This window comes from Mastomys coucha, unplaced genomic scaffold (assembly GCF_008632895.1).
Source record: "Mastomys coucha isolate ucsf_1 unplaced genomic scaffold, UCSF_Mcou_1 pScaffold8, whole genome shotgun sequence".
Classification (NCBI taxonomy): Eukaryota; Metazoa; Chordata; class Mammalia; order Rodentia; family Muridae; genus Mastomys; species Mastomys coucha.
In genome coordinates this window covers 60,964,084-60,987,195 of record NW_022196914.1, presented here as the reverse complement: position 1 = coordinate 60,987,195, position 23,112 = coordinate 60,964,084, and the positions used below count along the sequence as shown (strand labels likewise).

The 23,112-nt window shown below is 40.3% G+C and overlaps 2 protein-coding genes and 1 long non-coding RNA gene across 7 annotated transcripts in view; 2 read left to right on the top strand and 1 right to left on the bottom strand.

Annotated features, from left to right (window-relative positions):
• The window catches only part of Ocln (occludin), a 54,035-nt gene extending 42,153 nt beyond the window's left edge, over positions 1 to 11,882 (top strand). For all 4 annotated transcript variants that reach the window (XM_031360251.1, XM_031360254.1, XM_031360252.1 and 1 more), the window contains 3 exons: positions 2,557 to 2,728; positions 6,173 to 6,214; positions 9,486 to 11,882. In XM_031360251.1, the coding sequence (XP_031216111.1) occupies positions 2,557 to 2,728; positions 6,173 to 6,214; positions 9,486 to 9,587 (316 nt within the window). In that variant the 3' untranslated portion in view covers positions 9,588 to 11,882. The remainder of the gene's footprint in view (positions 1 to 2,556; positions 2,729 to 6,172; positions 6,215 to 9,485) is intronic.
• A 3,358-nt stretch (positions 11,883 to 15,240) lies between these two features.
• On the bottom strand, positions 15,241 to 16,208 carry LOC116083338. The gene is made up of 2 exons (XR_004115672.1): positions 15,845 to 16,208; positions 15,241 to 15,595 (listed from the first exon to the last, which is right to left on the bottom strand). It is a non-coding gene; the product is annotated as an uncharacterized LOC116083338 (long non-coding RNA).
• Positions 16,078 to 23,112, top strand: part of Gtf2h2c (GTF2H2 family member C) — a 32,265-nt gene continuing 25,230 nt past the window's right edge. The window contains exons 1-7 of one of the 2 annotated variants that reach the window (XM_031360118.1): positions 16,078 to 16,225; positions 17,896 to 17,988; positions 18,478 to 18,555; positions 19,113 to 19,149; positions 19,349 to 19,435; positions 21,895 to 21,945; positions 22,291 to 22,345. In XM_031360118.1, coding sequence (XP_031215978.1) covers positions 17,933 to 17,988; positions 18,478 to 18,555; positions 19,113 to 19,149; positions 19,349 to 19,435; positions 21,895 to 21,945; positions 22,291 to 22,345 — 364 coding nt within the window. In that variant the 5' untranslated portion in view covers positions 16,078 to 16,225; positions 17,896 to 17,932. The remainder of the gene's footprint in view (positions 16,226 to 17,895; positions 17,989 to 18,477; positions 18,556 to 19,112; positions 19,150 to 19,348; positions 19,436 to 21,894; positions 21,946 to 22,290; positions 22,346 to 23,112) is intronic. The other variant, XM_031360117.1, reaches the window with a different exon arrangement.

Genomic DNA, 23,112 nt, shown 5'->3' with positions numbered 1-23,112 from the left:
TCTTATTTTTTTGTGACCGTATTTCTCTTTGTAGCCCTGCCTGTCCTGGAACTAGCTAGCTCTGTAGACCAGGATGGCCTTGATTAAAGGTGTGCACCATCACTTCTGGCATCCCACATATGATTATTATACCTTGTTTTCCTTACCGCAAGAGTCTTTGGCCTGGTCAATTAATCTATCTGGGTGATATTTGTCTAACTTTTATAATGGAACATCTAATACTGAGAAATCTCAAGTTTTTATTTAATTTTTAATCAAAAATATAATTTTTCTCTCTGTAAAATGAAGACTTTTTTCCTGTTATAAAGTGATTTTATTAAATTGATTTAAACATACTATAGGTCAAATAATATTTCTGAAGATAACAAATATGTACTTTAAAGCTTGACATAAAATTAGTAGCTTCAAAAATGTTAGTTATATTCCCAGCAACAGCATAAAATAATTCGACTATGTAGAAATTTAGAACTCTAGGACTAGCTGGAAATTGGGAAATCATTCAGTCCAGTGTTGTCCTTCTCTGAGAAAACTAGACCTGAAGATTAAGCGATTTGTCCAAGCTTACATACCTAATAGTAATAAAGCTCGCAATCAAACCAGTTTTCCCTAAGCTAAAATTCTATTGATGATATTTTAACTGTAGCAAGGGTCAGGAACTCTGTGCTGAAGGTGCTGGGGTCAGGTGAAGGGAGCAGTGACAGTACCCAGCACAGGTGCTGCTGGCTCTGGGGACAAGGTGCAGGTGCTGGAGGTAGTGTGTGGGGAGGGGAGGTGCTGAGCCAGGAGCTTAGTGGCTAGCATTTATAGGCCTGTTGTGTTTGTTTTGTTTCTACTGACTGATAGTAAAACTCATGGAAGAACTCAAGAGATGTTGAGAAGACCAAAAGTCCCCAGTGATACCAACACAAAATGAAGACATTTTATTGACTATTAGAGCTAAGACTTTTAAGTCCCATGTTCTGTGGAGCTTCATCGTCCTGTGAAATAGCTTCAAGAATTTTCCCAGTGGACATTTTGAGGTGTCAGCTTCATATGCAGGGACTAGCTGGCATGTTCAGACATACATGAGCCAGTACAGATTGTTTATTACATTTTCTTTATTGGGGTGGGGCACTGTGCATGTGTATGTGTGTGTGAATGGATGTGCCTGTGTGTGAGGGGTCCCAGAGGACAATTTGATGGATCACCGCTCTCCTTTTACCATGTGGATCCTGGCGTTCAAACTCATGTCTTCAGGTTTGGAGGTGAGTACTTCTGCCCTCTGATCTCGATGGCCTCAGAATTCCAGCATTGGCTCGTCATACTTTCATAAGTTGCTAGTTTGTTTATGCAATGAACTTGTTTTTATAAGTGTGTGTGTGTGTGTGTGTGTGGTTTTAATGTGGAACCTAGGGTGTTACACACACTAAACATGCACTTTAGTGCTGAGCTATGCCTCCAGCCTCTGTGTGTGCATTTTTTATGCATACTTTTATAATGAAAGAACAAGATAAGCTCTCTCCACTTGGGAATAATAAGACCAAAAATAAATAAATAAGCTCGTCTGAAGATGGTAGGTGGTAGCAGGAAACAGCCACTCCCAGCCAGCTGTACTGAGGTAATCAAAGCAGGCTTTGTGGCTAGCATTGTTTTAAGAAAATGTGTTCTATCACACTGTAGTATCACTAGTGAGAATCAATGTATTCTCATTAATTGAAACCTTAAATTTCATGACATTTGCCTTTATTTGTAAATATGAGGAGTATTTATGTAATATGAATGGTAATATAAAAAGCATAATCAGTGTGTGTATGTGTGTGTGTTACTGTGGTTTAAACTTTGTACACAGTATAGGAAAATGGTCTGCCATTGAGGAGGTTTTCTGGTCTAAAATCATTCCAGAGAGCTTGTCCAGAGGTTTAGAAAGGGAACCCAGTTATGTGACCAAATGATGTTTTCCTTCTTTTTTTTTTAAAGATTTTATTTTATGTGTATGAGTACATTGTATCTGTACAGATGGCCATGAGCCATCATGTGTGTGGCTGCTGGGAATTGAACTCAGGACCTCTGCTGGCCCCACTTGCTCTGCCTGCATGCTCCGGTGTAATTCACTGTAGCTGTCTTCAGACACACCAGAAGAGGGCATCAGATCTCATTACAGGTGGTTGTGAGCCACCATGTGGTTGCTGGGATCCGAACTCAGGACCTTTGGAAGAGCAGTCAGTGCTCTTACATGCTGAGCCATCTCGCCAGCCAGATGTTTTCCTTCTTGGCAAGCATTTGGCTTTGGTATGGATGTGTTTGGAGGTGAGGGAGGAAGGGAATATCCACTTAGCCACTTCCGACTGAGCCCCTCTACAGTGAATAGGTGACATTTTATAGGCAGAGTACCCTTACGTTTTCTGTAATAGTTGTTAGTAGAAATTAATGACATCCCACCTGTCTCCTAGGATACAACAGAAAACAAGAGGATATAATTTTATTTTCCTTACCAGTATGCTGTCTTTGAGGGAAACCACTGGCTTTTTAATATATGCAGAGGGCACTTACATAATCATTTTCTCTTCTGATTCTCAGGGAATATCCACCTATCACTTCAGATCAACAACGACAACTCTACAAGAGAAATTTCGATGCAGGTCTGCAGGAGTATAAGAGTTTACAGGCAGAACTGGACGAGGTCAATAAAGAGCTCTCTCGTCTGGATAAAGAACTGGATGACTACAGAGAGGAGAGTGAAGAGTACATGGTAAGTTGTCTGTCTTTTCAGTTTTGTGTTTTGTTTCTCAAGAGAGGTCTCACACATCTCCTGCTGACCTTGCACTCACTATATACCAGAGGATAACATTGAATTTCTGATACTTTTGCCACCATTTCCCAGGTACTGGCATTTCAGACATAGGCCACTTTGTCTGGCTTCCAAACTCCTAAATGTTGGGATTACAGTCAGGTATTACCCTTCAACCCCTTCTCCCCCATCCAAATAAAATATAGAAGTTACAAAGCAATAGTCTAAATACATAAATGTTTCAATTTAAAAAGAAATTTAAAAGAGCCGGGCGGTGTGGCGCACACCTTTAGTCCCAGCACTTGGGAGGCAGAGGCAGGCGGATTTCTGAGTTCGAGGCCAGCCTGGTCTACAGAGTGAGTTCCAGGACAGCCAGGGCTACACAGAGAAACCCTGTCTCGAAAACCAAAAACCAAAAAAAAAAAAAAAAAAAAAAAAAAAAAAAAAAAAAAAAAAAAAAAAAAAAAAAAAAAAAAAAAAGAAATTTAAAAGAAAATGGCCATATTAATTTTCTACATATAAGTACAACTAATTTTTATTGTAAAAAACCTCTACTCAGAATTGGACACATAAAGTATATCCCTTGGGTGGGACTTGGTGTCTGTCACACACTTTTAATTTCAACACTTGAGAGGCATGAGTAGGATCTCTGTGAGTTTGAAGCCATTCTAGTGTACATATTGAGTTCTGAGATAGCCAGAGTTATATGAAGGTATGTGTGTGGGGTATATCCTCCCTTAAATTTCTACCACATACCCCAGAAAAACTTAGTTACAGTGAGTTCCAGGAGTGTAGGTAGGCAGACATGATCTTCCATAAGGACTTGTTTTGACCAGTTAAGAGCACTGGCTTGTCTTCCAGAGGACTGGAGTTTAATTCCTAAGAGCTACTACCCAATCAGTCATATGTAACCCCAGTTCCAGGGTTTCTGATGTCCTCTCCTGCCCTTCATAAAGACAGGGCATAAGTGATGTGCAGACTTCCTGCAGGCTAAGCACCTAACATGTGAAATTAAAATTCAAGTTTAGCTGGTCATGGTAGTCCATGTCTTTAATCCTATCACTTGGAATGGCAGAGGCTGGGGGAAGTCTGGGTGGAGCTCATCCTGGTCTACAAAGGGAGTTCCAGGACAGCCAGGACTGTTACACAGAGAAACCCTTGACTGGGCAAGTTCACTTAATGGCAGGCAGCTGGAGTTCCTAAAAGAGGACACTGGCACAGTGGAGTGTCCTCTTGTGTTAGGTTTTCAAGAGATTTTCAAGTATCTGAACAAATAACAGCAGGAAGGTAACATCATCAAATTAGGGGCTTGCAAACGTCCAGCAGAAACTGACCAGGGAAGCCTCTTTCAGGCTGTTGCTCCCAGCTGAGCTTTCTCTCCACTCATGAGCTTCCCATGGCTGAGGTTCAGCTGCTGGTTCCCACTGCTGACACTTTAAAAAAAGATTGATTTATTTATTATATATAAGTATACTGTAGCTGTCTTCAGACAGCCCAAAAGAGAGCATCAGATCTCATTTCAGATGGTTGTGATCCATCATGTGGTTGATGGGATTTGAACTCAGGACCTGCAGAAGAGCAGTCGGTGCTCTTCCCTGATGAGCTACCTCTCCAGCCTCCTTAGCTGAGCATTTTGTGTGCTCTTCCCTGCTGAGCCATCTCTCCAGCCCTGACTAAGCTTTTGTGTCTTGGGCTGAGCAAGGGTAGCCTCTGTTGGATTCAGCTCCAGCAGTTATCAAGGACACAGCTTTGTTACTCTGGCTGCTTTGCTGTTCTCTTCTCTCCCAGCCATAGACTGTGAGATGGGTGAGTCCATGCAGATAAGGGGTTTTGGAGGACCCTTGACACAAACATTGGGTCTGAGGGGGATGGGCACCCCTGCTTCCAGAGCCAGCATAGCAGTGAGCTCAAACAGCATGTGGCAATTTTCCCAATATAATGCATATTACAGTGGCTCAAATTGTTTTTGTTTGATCACAGGAATGAATGCCTTTGGTTACTTTCTGTGTCCCGTTACCCTTCATCCTGTGGGTTCACTTTTCTTCTTGAAAGCCATGAGACAAAGTCTCATATGTTGCTCTGGTGACTTGAAGTCCTCTTGCTTAGTTGCTAGTATTACAGGCATGTGTTGTCTCACCTGGCTTTTCTTCTCCTTTTTTTCTTCTTCTTTTCAGAGCTCGACAACACACCAGGCATGCTCCCTCCCACTGCTGCTTAAACACAGTGCTGTAGCATGGCTTTACTTCCTTCTCCTTTATACAGAAGTGGTTTGTGGTTGTTGTTTGGTATCAATAATAAAAGTTTACTTTTAGTGACGCAGAACCTGGCTCTGTAGCGCAGGCTGATCTTGAACCTTTTGTCCTCCTGCCTCTGCCTACTAGTGCTGGGATTTCAAGTTTGTAGCTGTAGACTTTTTAATTTTATGATTGTGTCATAATTTATTGAAGGATATATCTTTGGAAATATTGTAATACGAAAAAGATACCGGCAGGCCTTTCAGTTTTGTATTTGTGTGTTCTTATGCAGTTAAAACAAATGCCAGAATATGGAACTGTTGATCCTGAGGGCATGTGTTTAAAACATTTCAGTTGCCCATCGGGATTATACCAACTACATTTTCCCAGTAATGTGCTGGGTGTCTCATTTGACTGCCATGGATATTTGTAAATAAACCTTCCCCATTACTTCATGCACTCACCAGAGCTTCATACTCATTGAATACTTAACAGTTTTTAGTTGAGGAGATCTGCTTTGTGGTTGAAGTATGTGAAGCTACTGTACCTTGATTTATCTATTGTTTTTATAGCTTCTATCTGATATTTTGGTAAACCTTTTTCAGTTCACTCAATATTTATTAATCAGTTTTTGTGTATTTGATTATTATAGGTTCTGCAGAGAACTCAAATTCTAATCAGGAACCTGATGTCTGAATGGCACTGTGTTACATTATCTGTAGAAAGGACTGTCTGAGTAAATACTCTGAGAGGGAATTAAGGCAGTCAAAGGCCTGGACAGTGCAGGGGAGGCTTCATTGACCTGTGACTGTTAAGATTGTATAGAGTGGGGCTAGAGAGATGGCTCAGCTGTTAAGGGCACCAGCTACTCTTCCAGAGGTCCTGAGTTAATTCCCAGCAGATATATGGTGGCTCACAACCACCTGTAATGGGATCTGATGCCCTCTTTTGGTATGTCTGAAGACAGCGACAGTATACTCATATAAATAAAATAAATTAATTAAAAAAAAAAAAAGAATTGTATAGAGAGGGTGTGTGGCTTACAATTGCCCTTTTACTTGGAAGGCTCCAATCTCAACAACCAAGCCTTCTTTCCAGCTCCAAAGAATACTATTCTTGAGGGATAAAAATGCTTCAATAACCATTTTCTCTTTTTGTTTCTTATCCTTAGGCTGCTGCTGATGAATATAATAGACTAAAGCAAGTTAAGGGAGTAAGTATTCAATTTTGAGACTCTTTTATTTAATATTTATAATGACTATGACTTTCTTATGTATGTACACTGATTATAGACAAAGTGCCTGTCATTTACTTACGAGCATTATAACTAGGAAGTTAGAACTTTAGCTTTATTTGTTTATACTGATTTTCTAAATACTTTTTTGAGACAGGGTTTCACTGGATATCTCTGGCTAGTCTATAGTTCAGCTTTGTAGATCAAATTTGCCTTGAACTCACAGAGATCCACCTGCCTTTGTCTCCAATGCATGCTTTACCATACTCAGCCCTAAAATCTTTCTTTAAAGTTGAAGTCTATCTGTAAATAACACTTTTATCATTATCAATTGGCATCTTGTAAATTCTAATTCTTAATTCACCAATGGGCTGGGATTGGTAAGTTTTCAGAGTGACCTCAAACCTGTACCCAGAAAAAGAAATACATTTTTTAGCAACCTTAATAGCTCCTCATTTTTACTCTTCTCCTGTGTTGTGGGAAATATTTAAAAATGAGCTCTCCAACTCTCCTCAGGGCGGACCATGTGCCCATGCTCCTGCCAGCCTGCCAACTCTCAGCAACACTGGACCACAGGGCTCCTGGGCCATCTCTCTGGTGCCCCCACCCCTGTTCCTCTTGCTACTATGCAATGCCCCATGCACCCCACGGTCAGCCATCTCAATACCTAATTACCTGGTAGAATTAAGACTCTTGAAGCTTAATTAACCAATCAGATTTTTATGTATCAATAGAATTAGAATTTACAAGATGCCAATTGATAATGATAAAAGTGTTATCCCAATATTTCTAACCTTGTGAAATCATAGTTACATGTGCTAGTGGGCTCGAGATGTTCTGTTTCTGTAACACTTAGCTCCGCCTCCCTTTTCCCTGGCCAATCACAGGCCTCCTCTGCACTAATGTAATTGGACAGGGAAAATCCTTCAACACTCCTGTTGTTATACCATCCCCCCAAATTATAGATTAGTCTTGCCTATCTTGAAATAACTTGAATAAAAAGAAATCATGGGCCTGGAGAGAGAAAGAAAAACAAAGATTTATTTATGCTTTTGTGTGTTGTTATTTGTTTATTTTTATCATTATATAGTGTTATATATTGTACTAAATAGAATTTGATCATCTATTTTATTTTATTTTTTGGGTTTTTGAGACAGGGTTTCTCTGTGTAGCCCTGGCTGTCCTTGAAACACTCTTTGTAGACCAGGCTGGCCTCAAACTCAGAGATCTATTTGCCTCTGTCTCCCAAGTGCTGGGATTAAAGGCGTGTGTTGTTATGTCTGCCTGTCTATTTTATTGTTAACGATTATTTGATTCCTTAGTTTTAGGCTTTTACAAATAATACAGCATCAGTGTGCACACATCTGGAAGGGTTACAGTTTGTAAATTGTAGGTGTGTGTGTGTGTGTGTGTGTGTGTGTGTGTGTGTGTGTGTGTGTGTGGCTTCAGTAGATTCTGTCAAGCAGCCTTTTCCAGAGCTTACATTAGCTCACACCTGCACTGAGCATCTTGCTTTGTCCTTGCTGACCCTTGATATTACCAGGTACTGTTGACTTGTAACACTTTTCTTTTTTTTTTCAAAAGACTTAATGCTAAAAGTTTTCATTGTAATTACAGAGCATAATGATTTTAACTAAGGTGTGTGTGTGTGTGTGTGTGTGTGTGTGTGTGTATGTGTGTATTTCCCTACTTAATTTTTTGAGATAGGGTCTTCTGTTGAGTCTGGAGCTTACTTTACTATGTTTGCTAGATTGGCTGGCCCAGGATCCTCCTGTGTCCTTCCCCCAGTGCTCCTCCCCCCAGTGCTGGGATTACAGGTACAGGCACCACACCTGGCTTCTTACGTGTATGCTGGATCAAACGTACATGTATGTTGGATGTAAAGTGCTTTCGGTAATAGGCACTTTGCATCAAAGCACCTCCCCAACACTTTAAATGAGTGTAAACGAGTATATGGGGCCGAGGACCTGAGTTTGTTGTCCAGGATCCACACAGAATGGCTCTAGGGAGCCAGTACCCTCTACTTACTACTGTGTGTATGTATGAAGTTCACATGTATGTATGTATGTGTGGAGGTGTGTGTGGGCCATGCCACATGTGTAGAGTTCAAAGGACACTTGCGGGAGTCGATTATCTTTTCACTGTGTGGATGGAATCTAGATCACAAAGCTCTGCAGCAGGCACATTTGTCTCCTGAGCCATCTTACTGGCCCCTGAATTAATTAATTAATTAATTAATTAATTTTGGTTTTTCAAGACAGGATTTCTCTGTGTAGCCCTGGCTGTCCTGGAACTCACTGTGTACACCAGGCTAGCCTCAGACTCAGAAATCTGCCTGCCTCTGCCTCCCAAGTGCTGGGATTAAAGGCATGCACCACCACTGCCCGGCACCTGATTTTTTTTTTTTTAAAGATAATTTATAAACACAAAGGCCGGTGAATTCTCATAGCGACTTAACATATTTTTAGAAATGAACAAATCCTTTGTAAAATTCAGTTTAAAAGATATTATTGAGGAAAAAGAACCATCTGCCTATGTGGTCAGTGATAGTGCTCAGTACCTTAAACCATCTGCCTATGTGGTCAGTGATAGTGCTCAGTACCTTAAACCATCTGCCTATGTGGTCAGTGATAGTGCTCAGTACCTTAAACATACTCATTTAATACTCATTAGTTCTTTATGACTAGTCTTTCCTTTTTTGGTTTGTTTATCCTTGGTTTTTCACGAGACCTATTTTTTTTTTAATTTAAAATTTTTTCATATAATTTTGATGTTTTCCTTTCTCCAACTCCTCCCAGATTCTCCCTACCTCTGTATTCACCTACCCAACTTGATATGTTCTCTTTCTCTAAAACAAATGTTAGAAAAAAGGAAAAGGTTGGAGAGATGGCTCAGAGGTTAAGAGCACTGACTATTCTTCCAGAAGTCTGGAGTTCAATTCCTAGCAACCACATGGTGGCTCAAAAACATCTGTAATGGGGTCTGGTACCTTCTTCTGGTGTGCCTGAAGAGAGCTACAGTGTACTTGTATACATAAAATAAATAAATAATTCCTTTTTAAAAAAGAAAAAAAAAAGAAAATCAGAATCAAACAGAAACACAGTAAGTTAAAACAAAACAAAACAAAAAGCAAAAACCATAGAGTTTTGCGTTGGGGTCTGCATTGAGTGTAGTTGATATATGAAGTGACACTTCCAGAGTCTTATTCGTTAGTTTGCTGCATTTAGGTGATTTACTTTCTCTGTCTCAGTCTGCAGATTATAAAAGTAAGAGGAATTACTGCAAGCAGTTGAAGAGCAAATTATCACACATCAAGAGGATGGTGGGAGACTACGACAGACGGAAAACTTAGGCAGATGCCACGGGCTGGAGAAGTGAGAGGTGCATCTGCTTGCCCGATGTCTCTGCAATTCTCTCCAGGGGCAAACTGACTTTGGACTCTAACCTGGGAAGTTAAAACTTTGTGATCACTACAAAGTTTCTATAGCTTTAATACCATCAGTTTCCTATATCCAGTATTGAAGCATTTTATAAATGGCTTTTGATAATTGACTGGGCTGAACACTCCGATTAAGAATTTTACGGTTTCAACCAGTTTCAGCATTGATTCTTGTATTAAGAATGCAATGTCGTCTGAGGTTTTAAATGCCAGGACAGGTCCAGGTGGGAACTGTGATGCGAACCTTCACAGGCCAGACAGTGAGGCGTGTTCCTTCAGGTAGATCATCTCATGAATCTTTGCAGCCCCCCCACCCCCCTCAGGTGCCTAGTATTTATAGTCAGGCTGTTTTTGGTTTTCCAGACAGGACTCCTCTGTGTAGCCCTGGCTGACCTAGAACTTACTCTGTAGACCAGGCTGGACTCACAGAATGCCTCTGAGTGCTGGGTGCAGGGACTAAAGGCTGTACCTTTCTCATCACTTTTCCTGTAAGGAAACCGGGTCCCTGCAGTGACATCTCTAAACTGAAACTGCTTGCTTCACAAAGGCAGTTTTGGCTAAGTCTGTTTTATGACTCTGTAATTTGCTGCCTTTCGTACCCGCCACCCCTGCTGTGTATGATGCATTCTATCGGCCACTTCCCTACCGATGTTTTTCTTATATTGACTTTAACAAATGAATAGGATTATTTTTTAGCTTTATATTTTTCCTAACACTTAAAATCATATAAAATTAACAAATATGTGAAATTTAAGAATTGTAAATATATATTTACATTTGAAAGATGATTTTAAATCTGGGGTTAAAGTGCTTTTTGTCTTTTATAGTTTACATCCTTTTTTTTCTTTTGGATAACCCACTAGACCTTTCCATTGTATCAGAGTATCCAATTACATTTACAATTATGGCTTGAATTGTATTTCACAGGAATGCTCAAGTTTTGTACATATTTTATAAGGTATTAAACCTGATGTTCTCTTTCTATAATGTGCTTATTTGATGTCATTAATACTGTATATTCAGTTGTGCAAAGCTATGCTACAGTTTCAGTGTGTGAACTATCTTGGGTGCTCTGCTAACAGGTGATTTCCCAGTCCTTGGGCAGTGAACAAGGTATGTCTAGAAATGGGATAATGTTCATAGGACAGCACAATACTTAAACAGTGTCTGTAAATCCCATGATGTTCTTTAAAAATTAAAATTCTTGTCAGTAGCATAAAATTAGTTGATAGTGTTTTATAAACCAAATTGACATCAGGCCCTTGGTCTGTTTTAGCTGAAAATGTTTTATATACCTTTCAGATATTGAAGTACATGTTTTTGTTTATACAATTTTTGAATTATTCTCCAATGATAAAAGTTTAAATAATGTTTTTATGTAACACTGGTTCAATTTTCTTTAAAATTGAAGAAAATTTTTATTTTCTATATGCTGAACATATTGCAAAAAGTATTTTTATACCTTTTGGATTGACACCAAGTAGAAAGGGCTGTTTGGAGCTCCTTCACTGACCTTTATATTAGTTAACTCTTCACTCTTGGGAATCACTGTTCTTTTGTGTTGTTTTATTTTGATTTAGACAGGGTTTCACAAGGTAGCTTGAAGCTGGCCTTGAACTAAGGATTGCTTCAGGCTGGCTCCACTCCCTGGTGGCAGGTAGATTAGAGGTTCTCCATGCCTGGCTCCTACTTAGTTTATGAAGCCAATTTGCTAGTGTCCTCACAAAACAGGTCTGTTTTGTTAGATGAAGGAAATGAAGTGGCAGGAATTATAAAACTGTGTCATAAAATTAGATGTTGGAAGGATAAATGAAATAATTCTTTTCCAATGTGGTGCTACCACTGCAGGCCTGAAGCCAGTACCAGGGTGTGTCCATCGGTCTGTTCAGGCAGTTTCTTAATGTAAAATAATGGCTAGATTAAATTTTAGAGGCATTTTCATACCTGCTTTCTGCTAGTAAAACTATTCTGGGCAATAGTTACGTGAAAACATAACCCTTATGAAGTTCCATGTATTAAATGATGCTCTGTGTGTGTGTATGTGTGTTTATGTTTTATTATAAGTAGGTAAGATCAATGTTTTCTGTTTTGAAAAGCTGAGAACACTAGAATAAACATAAATGAACTAACCCCTCCCCCAGGAAAAGCAATGGTGTTTTGTTGTATGTGCTTTATATTTTTGAAATAAAGTCTAGTATTTACGGTAAATACTAGTCCACTATCTGCAGTTAACATTGTATATACAGACATACAGGGTACCTCGTTTAATTCTCATAACAGCCTCTTGGCATGTGACTGTCCCTCATTCTCATTTTATGCATAAGGAGAGTAATGCTTTGGTATGCTAGCTGGCTCAGTTACATACTAGTGAGTTTAGATGGAGGTGCAATTTTGATCCTTTGGACTAGGAAATCTTGTTTATTCTTCCATCCTAGACTGACTGCTAAGGGATACACTGTGTAATGTAGGGTACTGATTGCTAAGTGAAACATTATGTAATGTAGGTTACTGACTGCTAAGTGATACACTGTGTAATGTAGGGCACTGACTGCTAAGTGATATACTGTAATGTAGGGTACTGACTGCTAAGTGATACACTGTAATGTAGGGTACTGACTGCTAAGTGATACACTGTGTAATGTAGGGTACTGACTGCTAAGTGATACACTGTGTAATATAGGGCAGCTTTCTAGTGTAAGTATCTTATTTTAGTTTTGACTGCATTGAAGTACTTTATATTAATATGAAATGCTTCATCTGAAATCTGAAGAATCTGACTTGAAGGGTCAAGAATGGCCAGGGCAGAAGGCTGCTTTCCCTTGGTGTCTGGGAATTCTTCACTTGCCAACACTTCATGGATATACCAGCAGTTCAGTTCAGTAGTGTTGGGACAGCAGCAGCAGTGGGATGACCTAGCAGGAACAGTCAGGCCTCAGTTGAATTGGTACAAGTCAACAGGAAGGACCAGGAGAGACACCAGGAGAAATTCTGGGTTGTGCCTCTCTTGGGAAAGCATCGAGACGAACAAGCATCGCACAGCTAGCTATACCAGCAAGCCAAGCCCCACTTCTGTCACTGTCTGTTGAGTCCTATTTATACTCCCTCCAAACATCACATGTTCTCCATGGGTCTTAACCTCCGCAAGTGAGTCTGACTTAGCAAAACTCCATATGAGTCTGTTTCAACTGACACTACTCTGCCAATTGGCCTGAGTCTGCAGAAGCAGAAAGAAGTTACAGAATATCACCACAAGTTTCTTTGTGCATTTCTTTCTATGGAGTCCCAACAAAAGGAGCTCAACCACACAATGTAAGACAGACCAATACATGCGTGTCATTAGCAAAGAATATTTTACCATGTGTCCTTTTACGTGCTTCTTTAGCAGAACATCCCCTCTCCTGTGTCTGCTTCGGGGAAGTGTTCCTTTACACGTCTGCTTTAGGAAAACACTCCGTCATGTGTTTGTCCCAGCAAAATGCCATCCAACATAATTGAAGGTTTCCAAAGAACCCTTAAGTTTCCACTTCATGTGTGTGTGGTGCTGAGGATGAAACCCAGGTATCACATTTGTCTACACCCTGGCCATAGAAATTTAAAATGAGTATTTTGCTATATTATTTGGTTTCAACTTAGAGGTGTTGGGATGAGGGCTGAAGAGATGACTCAGTGGTTAAGTACTCTGGCTGCTTTTCCAGAAGTCCTGAGTTGAATTCTCAGCACCCACATGGTGGCTCATGAACATCTATAATGGGAGTTAGTGCTCTCTTCTGGCATGCAGGTGTACATGCAGATAGAGCATGCATAAGTAAATCTTTTTAAAAATTTGTATCTATTTAATGTATGAGTTGTATATCCATCTGCTTGAAGAGGGCATCCAATCCCCCTATAGATAGTTGTGAGCCACCACGTGGTTGCTGAGAATTGAACTCATGACCTCTGGAAGAGCAGTCAGTGCTCTTAATCACTGAGCTATCTCATCAGCCCTAAATAAATCTTTTTAATCCTAACAGAGGCAGAGGTTGGCAAATTTCTGTGAGTTCAAGGATAGCCTGGTCTACAGAGCTAGTTCTAGGACAGCCAGGGCTACACAGAGAAACCCTGTGTAAAGCAAACAACAACGACAGCAACAACAAACAAAACAAAAAGGTATTGGGTTGGAAAAGCTCCTCACAGTCTTTCAATTTAAATGCTTTTAGTTACACCACCCAAGCCGTTCACAGATTTTCTAACTGCATTGTGCCAGCCAGCCATGGCCAAAACACACACGCACACAGAGGGAGGGAGGGAGGGAAGGAGGGAGGGAGGGAGGGAAGGAGAGGAAGAGAGAGAGAGAGAGAGAGAGAGAGAGAGAGAGAGAGAGAGAGAGAGAGAGACAGAGACAGAGAGACAGAGACAGAGACAGAGACGAGGACTTATGACATAGCCCAGGCCAATCTTGGGCTTGTAATCCTGCTTCCACCTCCCTAGTTCTGGGATAAGAGGTATGTACCACCACACCCAGGTTTTGTTCAATTCTTTCTTTACAGTTGTTCTTAGTTTCACAGACTGGAAAGGTATTTCACTAGGTAAGATAATTTTATTGTTAATTTATACGCGATTGGAATGTTAGTTATAATTATACTGAGATTACCATGATCTGTGCACATTTTGTTTTGCTTTGGTACCCTTGTTAATAAAGTTTTTTTTTTTAATTTTTTTTAAACAAATTCTTTTTTTTTTAAAGATTTATTTATTTATTATATGTAAGTACACTGTAGCTGTCTTCAGACGCACCAGATGAGGGCGTCTGATCTCATTATGGGTGGTTGTGAGCCACCATGTGGTTGCTGGGATTTGAACTCATGACCTTCCGAAGAGCAGTCGGTGCTCTTCCCCACTGAGCCATCTCACCAGCCCTAATAAAGTTTTAATAAAGTAAAAAGTTAATAAAATAAAAAGCCCCTGTTCTAGGAGTCCCAACAGACTTATGTTTGGCCACCCATCTGAGTTTGCTAAAGTGACAACTAATGATGAATGACAGAGAAAAAGAGTTTTATTAAGGTGGCCATGATGAGAAAAACAAATAAAGGGGTTTGCTTATACCAAGTCTGTCTTTGAGGGCCTGAGAAGAACTTTGAGATTTTAGAGAAAAGGGAAATGGGAGGGGCTTTCGGTTTGCATAGATGGCAGAGCCTGTGATCTGGGCAGGTGATCTGGTGAAGGCATGGGTCTGATCACTTAGGCCAGTAAAGACCTGGTTTTGCAAGGGCTTCTGGAGAACTCGTTAGTGGCGTCATCACTCATAGGCAGTCTGTTTACCGTGAGGTGGTTACTGCAGTGCCAGCTTTCAGCCTCCCACCACAGGTAATTGCCTTTATTTGGGAGGTGATCTGGGTGATCTGACCTGCCAGGCGTGCTCTTTGCTTGGGAGTAGTCTTGGTTCCTTGTCATAAAGATGTTTACAGATCAGTCTTGCCATTCCTTGAATTCAAGAGAATTACGGAAGAGAGTGTGTGACTAAGCAGGAAAATTGTTTAAAAAAAAAAAAAAAAGAAAAGAAAAAAGAAAGAAGCCAGAGACTGGTGCCTTTCATCTCCCTAGCTTAGTTTTAATTCTTAAGACTATACAGAGCCAAAGTTACGACTGAGAAAAGTTTGAATGTGTCTTAACTTCTATTCACAAATATGCTTTAAATATATTTTCTTTTATTGAGGGAATCCTTTGATTTTTGGTTTAAAGAGCTTGCATGGCGCTCCCGGAGGTGGGGTGGGGTGGGGCGGGGTGGGGCAGGGCAGCGGTTAGAGCTATGGCTATGCAGTTAAGAGCACTTGTTGCTATTCCAGAGGGTTCGGATTTGATTTCCATCATCCACACGGCAGATAGCAAACATCTGTAACTTCAGTTCCGGGGGATCAGATGCCATCTTCCGTCCCAGGCTTCAACTAGGCACGAACATGGTGCACAGACATGTACGCAGGCAAAGACATCCAGATACTAAACAAAAAACAAACCCAACAACAACCACCACCACCACAACAGCCCCCCCCCCCAACACACAGAAACCTCCCTCAACTCATGTATAACTTATCCAGAACTTGTAGTTTTAGCTGTTTGACTCACATTGGAGTCATCACTAATTCGTTGTTTTACACATATCCAGTCCTCACAAGTTCAGCTTCCCCCATACTCACTCTGGCCTTAGTTCAACGACACCAGTATGCCTTACAGACTGCACGTACGGTTTCCTTTACCCAGAGAGCTTTCCCGCACCTGCCAGCACGGTTAATCATATTTTCCTCCCAGAGCTGATGAGCTAGAAGGCAGTTACGCTCTTGGGCACCACTTGCTCTTTTGCTCCCTCTTCTGGCAGTAGCTGCCCTCTGCCGCCGGAACATTTTTTGCGTGGCCCCAGCGCGCTGCGGAGGACTTTTGGCGGTGCACTCCGATAGACGGCACTTCCGGTGAGGGTAGTCTCGTCAGGGCCCGTGAGTCTACGAGTGGAGACCTGCGGAGTCCTAGGCGGTGGAGGCTGGAGTGAGGCGGGCAGGAGAGGCCTGGAGCTGAGGACCGAGGTGCAAAGCCAGGGTTGGCCTCGAGGGGACCTGGGAGGCGGAGGGAGGGCGAGTGCAGGGAGGCCGGCTGTGGGCGGAGGAAAGTTCTCGCTCCCGGGGCTGCGGTTCGCCCTGACGTTCTGGCTGGGTGGCCTGAAGCGAGTTTGCAGCACCCGAGCTGGCCATCTCTGAGAGACAGGGACAGCGCCAGGCAGGGTAAGGCGAGGCAGAGCCTCCCATGCGCGCTGCAGCTCGCGGGTTCGCTGATAGCGATCCCAGGTCTGACGGGAGGAAGAAGCACTCTTGGAATTTACTTTGAGCTTGGGGGTTATGGGGGGTGGATGGGTGTGATGACTGAAATTCTAGGGAACGGATGGATTATCTACTGCAGTTTGGGGAGTTTTAACTTCTTCCCTGTGGGATTCTCCATGATAAGATTTTTAAATAAAGATGCCCCGTATACCTAGCCAAAAAATTGTACAGCGTTTACTCATTGCTTCTCATTTTCTCTGAATTTAAGAGAATAATAGAAGGGTAAAATATAAAGCAAATATTGATGTGGTGGAGGAACGTTTAAAAAGCTTAAAAGTAATATTATGCGAACTGTATATGTGCACCCACACATTTGTGCTGGGATCACAAGTGTATTCCACTATGCCCATCTTGAACAGAATATTTATTTATTTATTTATTTATTTATTTTTATTTGAGGTGGTTTCTCTGTGTAGCATTGGCTGTCCTGGAACTCACTTTGTAGACCAGGGTGATCTTGAACTCAGAGAGAAAGGCCTGCCTCTCTCTGCCTCTGAAGTGCTGGGATTAAAGGCGTGCTCCACCACAGCCAGGCTCATAGTTTTTAATTGTTTACTTTTTTGGTTTTTCAAGACAGAGTTTCTCAGTGTAACAGAGCCCTGGCTGTCCTAGACTCTGTTAGTAGACCAGGCTGGCCTCCAGTTCAGAGATCTGCCTGCCTCCAACCTCCTGTTTCTGAGTAAAAAAGCCAATCCTGCTTCTTCTGGAGGTATCTGTCTTTTATCTTTTATTTCCACGTCACCTCCATTAATTCCACCATGTCCAGGCAGAATTTTATTTTTATGTCCACAGTAAATGCACTGGGGCCTGAGGTGCTTGAGTCTCATTTTGTGGCCCAGTTTGGGCTTGAAGAGGGAAGGGTGCATCCAGGTGAGAGGCTCAGTGCATAATTTTATGACCTTAGTTCTCTCTCTGCGGTATCAGGTAGGATACCGGCTGGGCTGGCAGTTACTCTTGGACATGGAGGATGCTGGGCAAGCGTTTGCCAGTCTGAGATATTTTTACCTTTTAAAGACAAATTGCCAAGTTTTCTGAGACAGCTCAGTGGGAAATATACAGAATTTAATTAATAATATTCCATTGTAGCAGGTTTCATAAAAAGCCCCTTAGGACTAGTCTCCAATCTTCTGACTTTTTTTTTTTCCTTTGTGAGAGGGTTATTTTGCATGTAGCCTTGTCTGACCTGGAACTCACTCTGGAACTCGCTGTGTAGACCATGCTGGTTTGTGCCACTACCGCCCAACTGAGAATTTTGTATTTTCATAGAATAGTTACTGAATAAACTGCAAGAATAAAATGACCTTGCATCCTGATATTTTAAACTTTGTCCCTAAGTATGAAGTAATTGGGTTAATTGGTGATCTAATGTTTTTTTACAGTGTTGAATAAGCACATATATATATCATTCTAAGAACCATGGATGAAGAGCCAGAGAGAACTAAGCGGTGGGAAGGAGGCTATGAGAGAACCTGGTAAGTAAGATATAATCGGCTCATGCTGTAGATACTGTCTCTTTCTTTTAACTTCAGCTTTATTAAAGTATGTTTCAATGTCTTAAAATTCATATATCTCAATTGACAATCCAGTGAAAATCTTTTGCATAGGTCTTCCCATAAACTACTTTTAGGACATTTAGTCAGGACAGTAAGTTCCTTTATACTCATTCCATTCCCACCACCTGTACACACAGTTATGACTTACAGATTCCCCTTCCCTACTCCTTTTTTTGTATACTTCAAAGCTCTTGCATGTTGAATATGCTTCTTTGTAATTGCTGGGGAGTATCTCTATACTCTTATGCTACATTTTGTGTGTTCATTCAGCATTTGAGACATTTTCATCAATCCTAGTTTTTTGCGATTATGGATTGTGCTGCTGTGAACATACATATACAGATCGTTGTATGCTTTAATTTTTATTGGATTAGTATCTTTAGCTTATTTCAGACTAATTGATTTTAGGGAAATTCTTAAAGAAGATGAAACTGGATCACTTAAAGCTACAATAGAAGATATTCTCTTCAAGGCAAAGAGGAAAAGGTATGACCTGCTTTTGAGAAAGTTACAAAAGAAAAACACGTTCTCGAAGACTTTCTGTCTCTCTGTGGCCTTCCTTAGTATTTCTTTTTTTTTTTTAAGACTTATTTATTTATTTTATGTATATGAGTACACTGTAGCTGTACAGATAGTTGTGAGCCTTCATCTAGTTGTTGGGAATTGACTTTTTAGGACCTCTGTACAGCATAGTGGTCTTCGCACCAGAAGAGAGTGTCATATCTCATGGGTGGTTGTTGGGATTTGAACTTATGACCTTCGGAAGAGTAGTTGGTGCTCTTACCCACTGAGCTATCTCACCAGCCCCTTAGTATTTCTTTTTAACTGTGGGCTTAGGGAAGCTCACCGTAATTGTCTGACTAGGGGTAAAGAGCTAGCAAGTAGCCATTGCACTCAAGAAAAGTGGTCTCCAGAGACTACCCATGATGCCTATAGTTTTATGTATTTCAAAAGTTAATAATTAACTAAAAAAATACTGATTGTTTTAATGAATTTTTGGTAGCTTTGATGTTCAATTAAACTATTTTTTATAATTTTAACAGAGTGTTTGAGCACCATGGACAAGTTCGACTTGGAATGGTATGTTAGGGGTTTTTCTTTTAGTTGTGTAGAGCTAGTTTGGATCAGAGAAATATTCTGACTTGACAGAATAAACAGTGAAACAACAACCTTTGAAAAGAATATATTTAAAATTTACGACTAGAATATTTGAATAATAAGTAGTATTTTTGCTTCTTACTCAAAAACGTATTTGGGCATTTGTTCTTGTTTTTGGTAGATGCGCCACCTATATGTGGTGGTGGATGGGTCGAGAACAATGGAAGATCAGGATTTAAAGCCCAATAGACTGACGTGTACTTTAAAGGTACAGTAGACTCACTAAGTTTGTGCTAAAGATTATATACATATGTATAAGTAAAAATATATATTATATAACAGTTTAAGTGCAGGAAATTTTGTTTTGCTTTGTTTTTCCTATTAGTAACAAATGTTAACTGAGTAGAAATGCTGCCAGATTGTGGTCCCGTGTTCTGCCTCTCTGTTGGTTGTATCTGAACACAGCCGATAGAGACACAGATAAATCAGCTCAAGGAGAACTGTGGGCAAAGTCCTAGTTGGGGAGTCTGAAGTCTGGATATCCTTTTGGGGCATCAGAGCCAGGCTGGGAGGGGAAATCAGGGCCTGGGCCAAGCAAGGGTCCAGTCTGGTTGGGAGTGAGTGCAGAGTGCTGAGTGCAAAGGGGTGGGAGAAAAGAGAAGATTGCTTTTGGGAGTCTTAGTGTTGTGGCTCTTTTAGGAGAAGTTCTTCCCTGTGGTGAGGCTGCTCTTTGAGACGATCTTTGCTTGTTCATATTGCTTCACTGGGGGTAGATTGGATGCATATGCTTTATTCTAGGTGAACCAGGGATTATATAATTTGGGGGATGGGAGTGAGAATATCCAGGAAGGGGAAGCTCATTGGCTGAAGGCAAAGGGTGCTGAGATGCCTCTTTAGCATGGAGAGGTATTCTAGGTGCTGTGCTGTGTGACTGAGTGCCTATGGTCACCTCAGTTGGGGGTTGTGGTTACTTTTTCCAGAGCAGGCATTAGAGGCAGGGAGGGAGCAGCCCCAGTCCTGCTCTGAAATTGCAGGGGTTTGAGCACGCCTCACCTGTTCTTACGCTGACCTGGATGCATTGTCCACAGGCTTTGTGCTAGATCATTTCTAAAGTGACTTTTTATTCCAAGAACTACGTCTGTAAATATGTGTTGAATTAATCCTCCAATAATTCAAACAAACAAATAAACAAATGAACAAACAAGCAAATGGGTTGGCAGGATGACTCTGTGCATTTAAGGTTTGCTGTGAAAGACTGACAACCTGGCTTTCACTAGTTGTTCTTCCAGGCAACCCTGGCTCAATTTCCAGCACCCGTATGGAGCTTCCTAGTTGGCAGGAACTCCTGTTGTAGGAAGTCCAACACCCTAAGCATCAGGCACATATATGCACAGATATACTTGCAGGCAAAATATTCATATACATGAAATAAAATAAATAGGTCTAAAAAGAAAAAAATGGTGAAAGGAGAAAACCCATTAACTCTAGAAAGTGGTCCTCTGACCTCAAGTGCCCTATAGTGAATGTTGTCACACATTAACACACAACATGATAATAAACAATTAAATTACTTTCAAGCTGGGCAGTATTGGCACACACCTTTAATTCTGGCACTTGGGAGGCCAGCCTGGTCTACAAAGCTAGTTCCAGAACAGTCTGAGCTATAAAAAAAGAAAAAAACTTAAGTAAGAAGTTGTTTTAGTTTATTATTTCTCTAAGTCAGTGGTTCTCAACCTTCTTAATACTGTGGCCTTTTAATACAGTTCCTCATGTTATGGTGATCCCCAACCATAAAATTACTTCATTGTCACTTTATAACTATAATTTTGCTACTGTTATGAATCAGTGTTTATCTGTATTTTCTAATGGTCTTAGGTGACTCCTGTGAAAAGATCATTCAGGCCCCCCAAAAATTGTGACCCAGAGGTTGAGAACTGCTGTTCTGAGGCTAATTATTCCCCTCTCCCCACTGAGTGTTCATTCTCCTTTGACTTTGAATCTGTTTTTTCACCTTAACAATATTCCAAATTATTTATTTATTTTGGTTGTTCAAGTCATAAGTTTCTGTTTAGTCCGTGCTGTCTTAGAACTAGCTCTGTAGACCAGAGACTCAACAGATCGCCTTGCTAATATTCTAATTACTGATGCCTGTTTTTGAATCTGCTGTTACCTCTCTTCTCTTTGGATATTTTTCTTATTTATGTTGTTTTAGACAACTTGATATGGATCCACTTTTTTTTTTTTTTTGGTTTTGAATTTCAAGATCAGATCTTGCTGTTTCCTCAGCTGACTTCAAACTCCTTGCCTCAGGAGGTCTTCCTGTTTCAGATTCCCATGTAGCCAGGATAGCAGGTGCCTGGGGCTGTGCTTGATGCAGCTCAGCTTTAAATGGGGCTGTGTCTATCTTGTTACCCATTTCACATCTTTTTACAATTGAACATCTTCACAGTGTGTTTACAATTTATGACAAGCTGAGAGTGGTGGAGTTACATACCTAAAATCCAGGGCCCAGGAGGGAGGGAGAGGAACATCACACCAAGTTCAGGGTCAGTGGTCTAGGAACGAGGTGAAGCTAGCTAGGGATGCGCAGTGAGACACTGTCTCAACTCACACCCTTGCGTCCCCCAAAAGTCTGATAAATAGGTTCTCCAGAACACTGATGTGGTGTTTATTGTTGCTGCTTTGCCTTTCTTTATATAATGTTTCCTTTTAATTTTATTTCAACAGTTGTTGGAATACTTTGTAGAAGAATATTTTGATCAAAACCCTATCAGTCAGGTATGTAGATAAATGGTAGAATTCAGAACTAGATTCCTATTTTGCTGCCAAATATAGTTTTTTTTAATTAAATGGGGCATATAATCTTTGAAGTATTATGGGAACCAGATTATGTACCTATTTTTGGTATACTTAATAATGGAGAACAAAATAACTAAATGTTAAACATGTACTATATCTTAATAATATATAGACAATTCATAGCTAGATTTGTCAAAAACACTATGAGAAAAAGTTTCATATGTTCATTATTTTGTTTTGTAGTTACTAATTGATAGTCCATGTATTTTTATCAAGAGGAAATAATTTATTATATTAAAATAATTATTTTTTTTTTGTTTTGAGATTGGAATAATTGTTACTAAGAGTAAAAGAGCTGAAAAACTGACTGAACTCTCAGGTATGCATAAAAGTATCTTTACAAGTCTCAAGGACTTTGCTTACCTAACTCTGTAAAACCTTCCTCTGTATTTTAGGTGAAACAACTTAATCTCTTCCTATTGAACTCTTGGAATCTACTATTATCTGAGGTCTGAAGTAGTAGATGTACTGGAAATAAATGTTTATTTAAATACATGTTCTTAATCCTGAAAATATTAAGCTAGCCTAATTGGTAACTATTTATAAAATTTAATTTTCAAATTAAAAAATGTCTAATTTAAAAAGCAAAAAGTATCAAAGTTGAACTGGGCAGCTTATGAATGATTCAGAGTAGTAGTTCTTACAGAAAACCTGAGTGTGTTTCTCAGCCCTCACATAGGGGCTCCTGACTGTTACTCCAGTTCCAGGGGATCTAACGCCATTTTGTGACCACATACATGCAGGGAAAACAGTTAATACACAAGTAAATACATAAAAAAATAAACTATTAATCTCAATTTCTTTTGCCTTTATTATATATGCCGTTACAATTTCATCATTCTTTTTGTAAAATATACTATTCCTTAAATTAGGTTCTCAATCTTTTTTGTTAATATACATAAAGGAGATGACTTTGTTCACTAATAGTTCTTGACTCTGGCTATAAGGAATCAAATGTACATTTGCCAAAAGTATGCCAAGAAATTAGTTAACAGAAGTTAGGGGTTTTTGGCTGTGAAGAGGCATCATGCCCACAGTAACTCTTTTAAAGGACATTTAATTGTTGCTGGCTTAGTTTCTGTATCC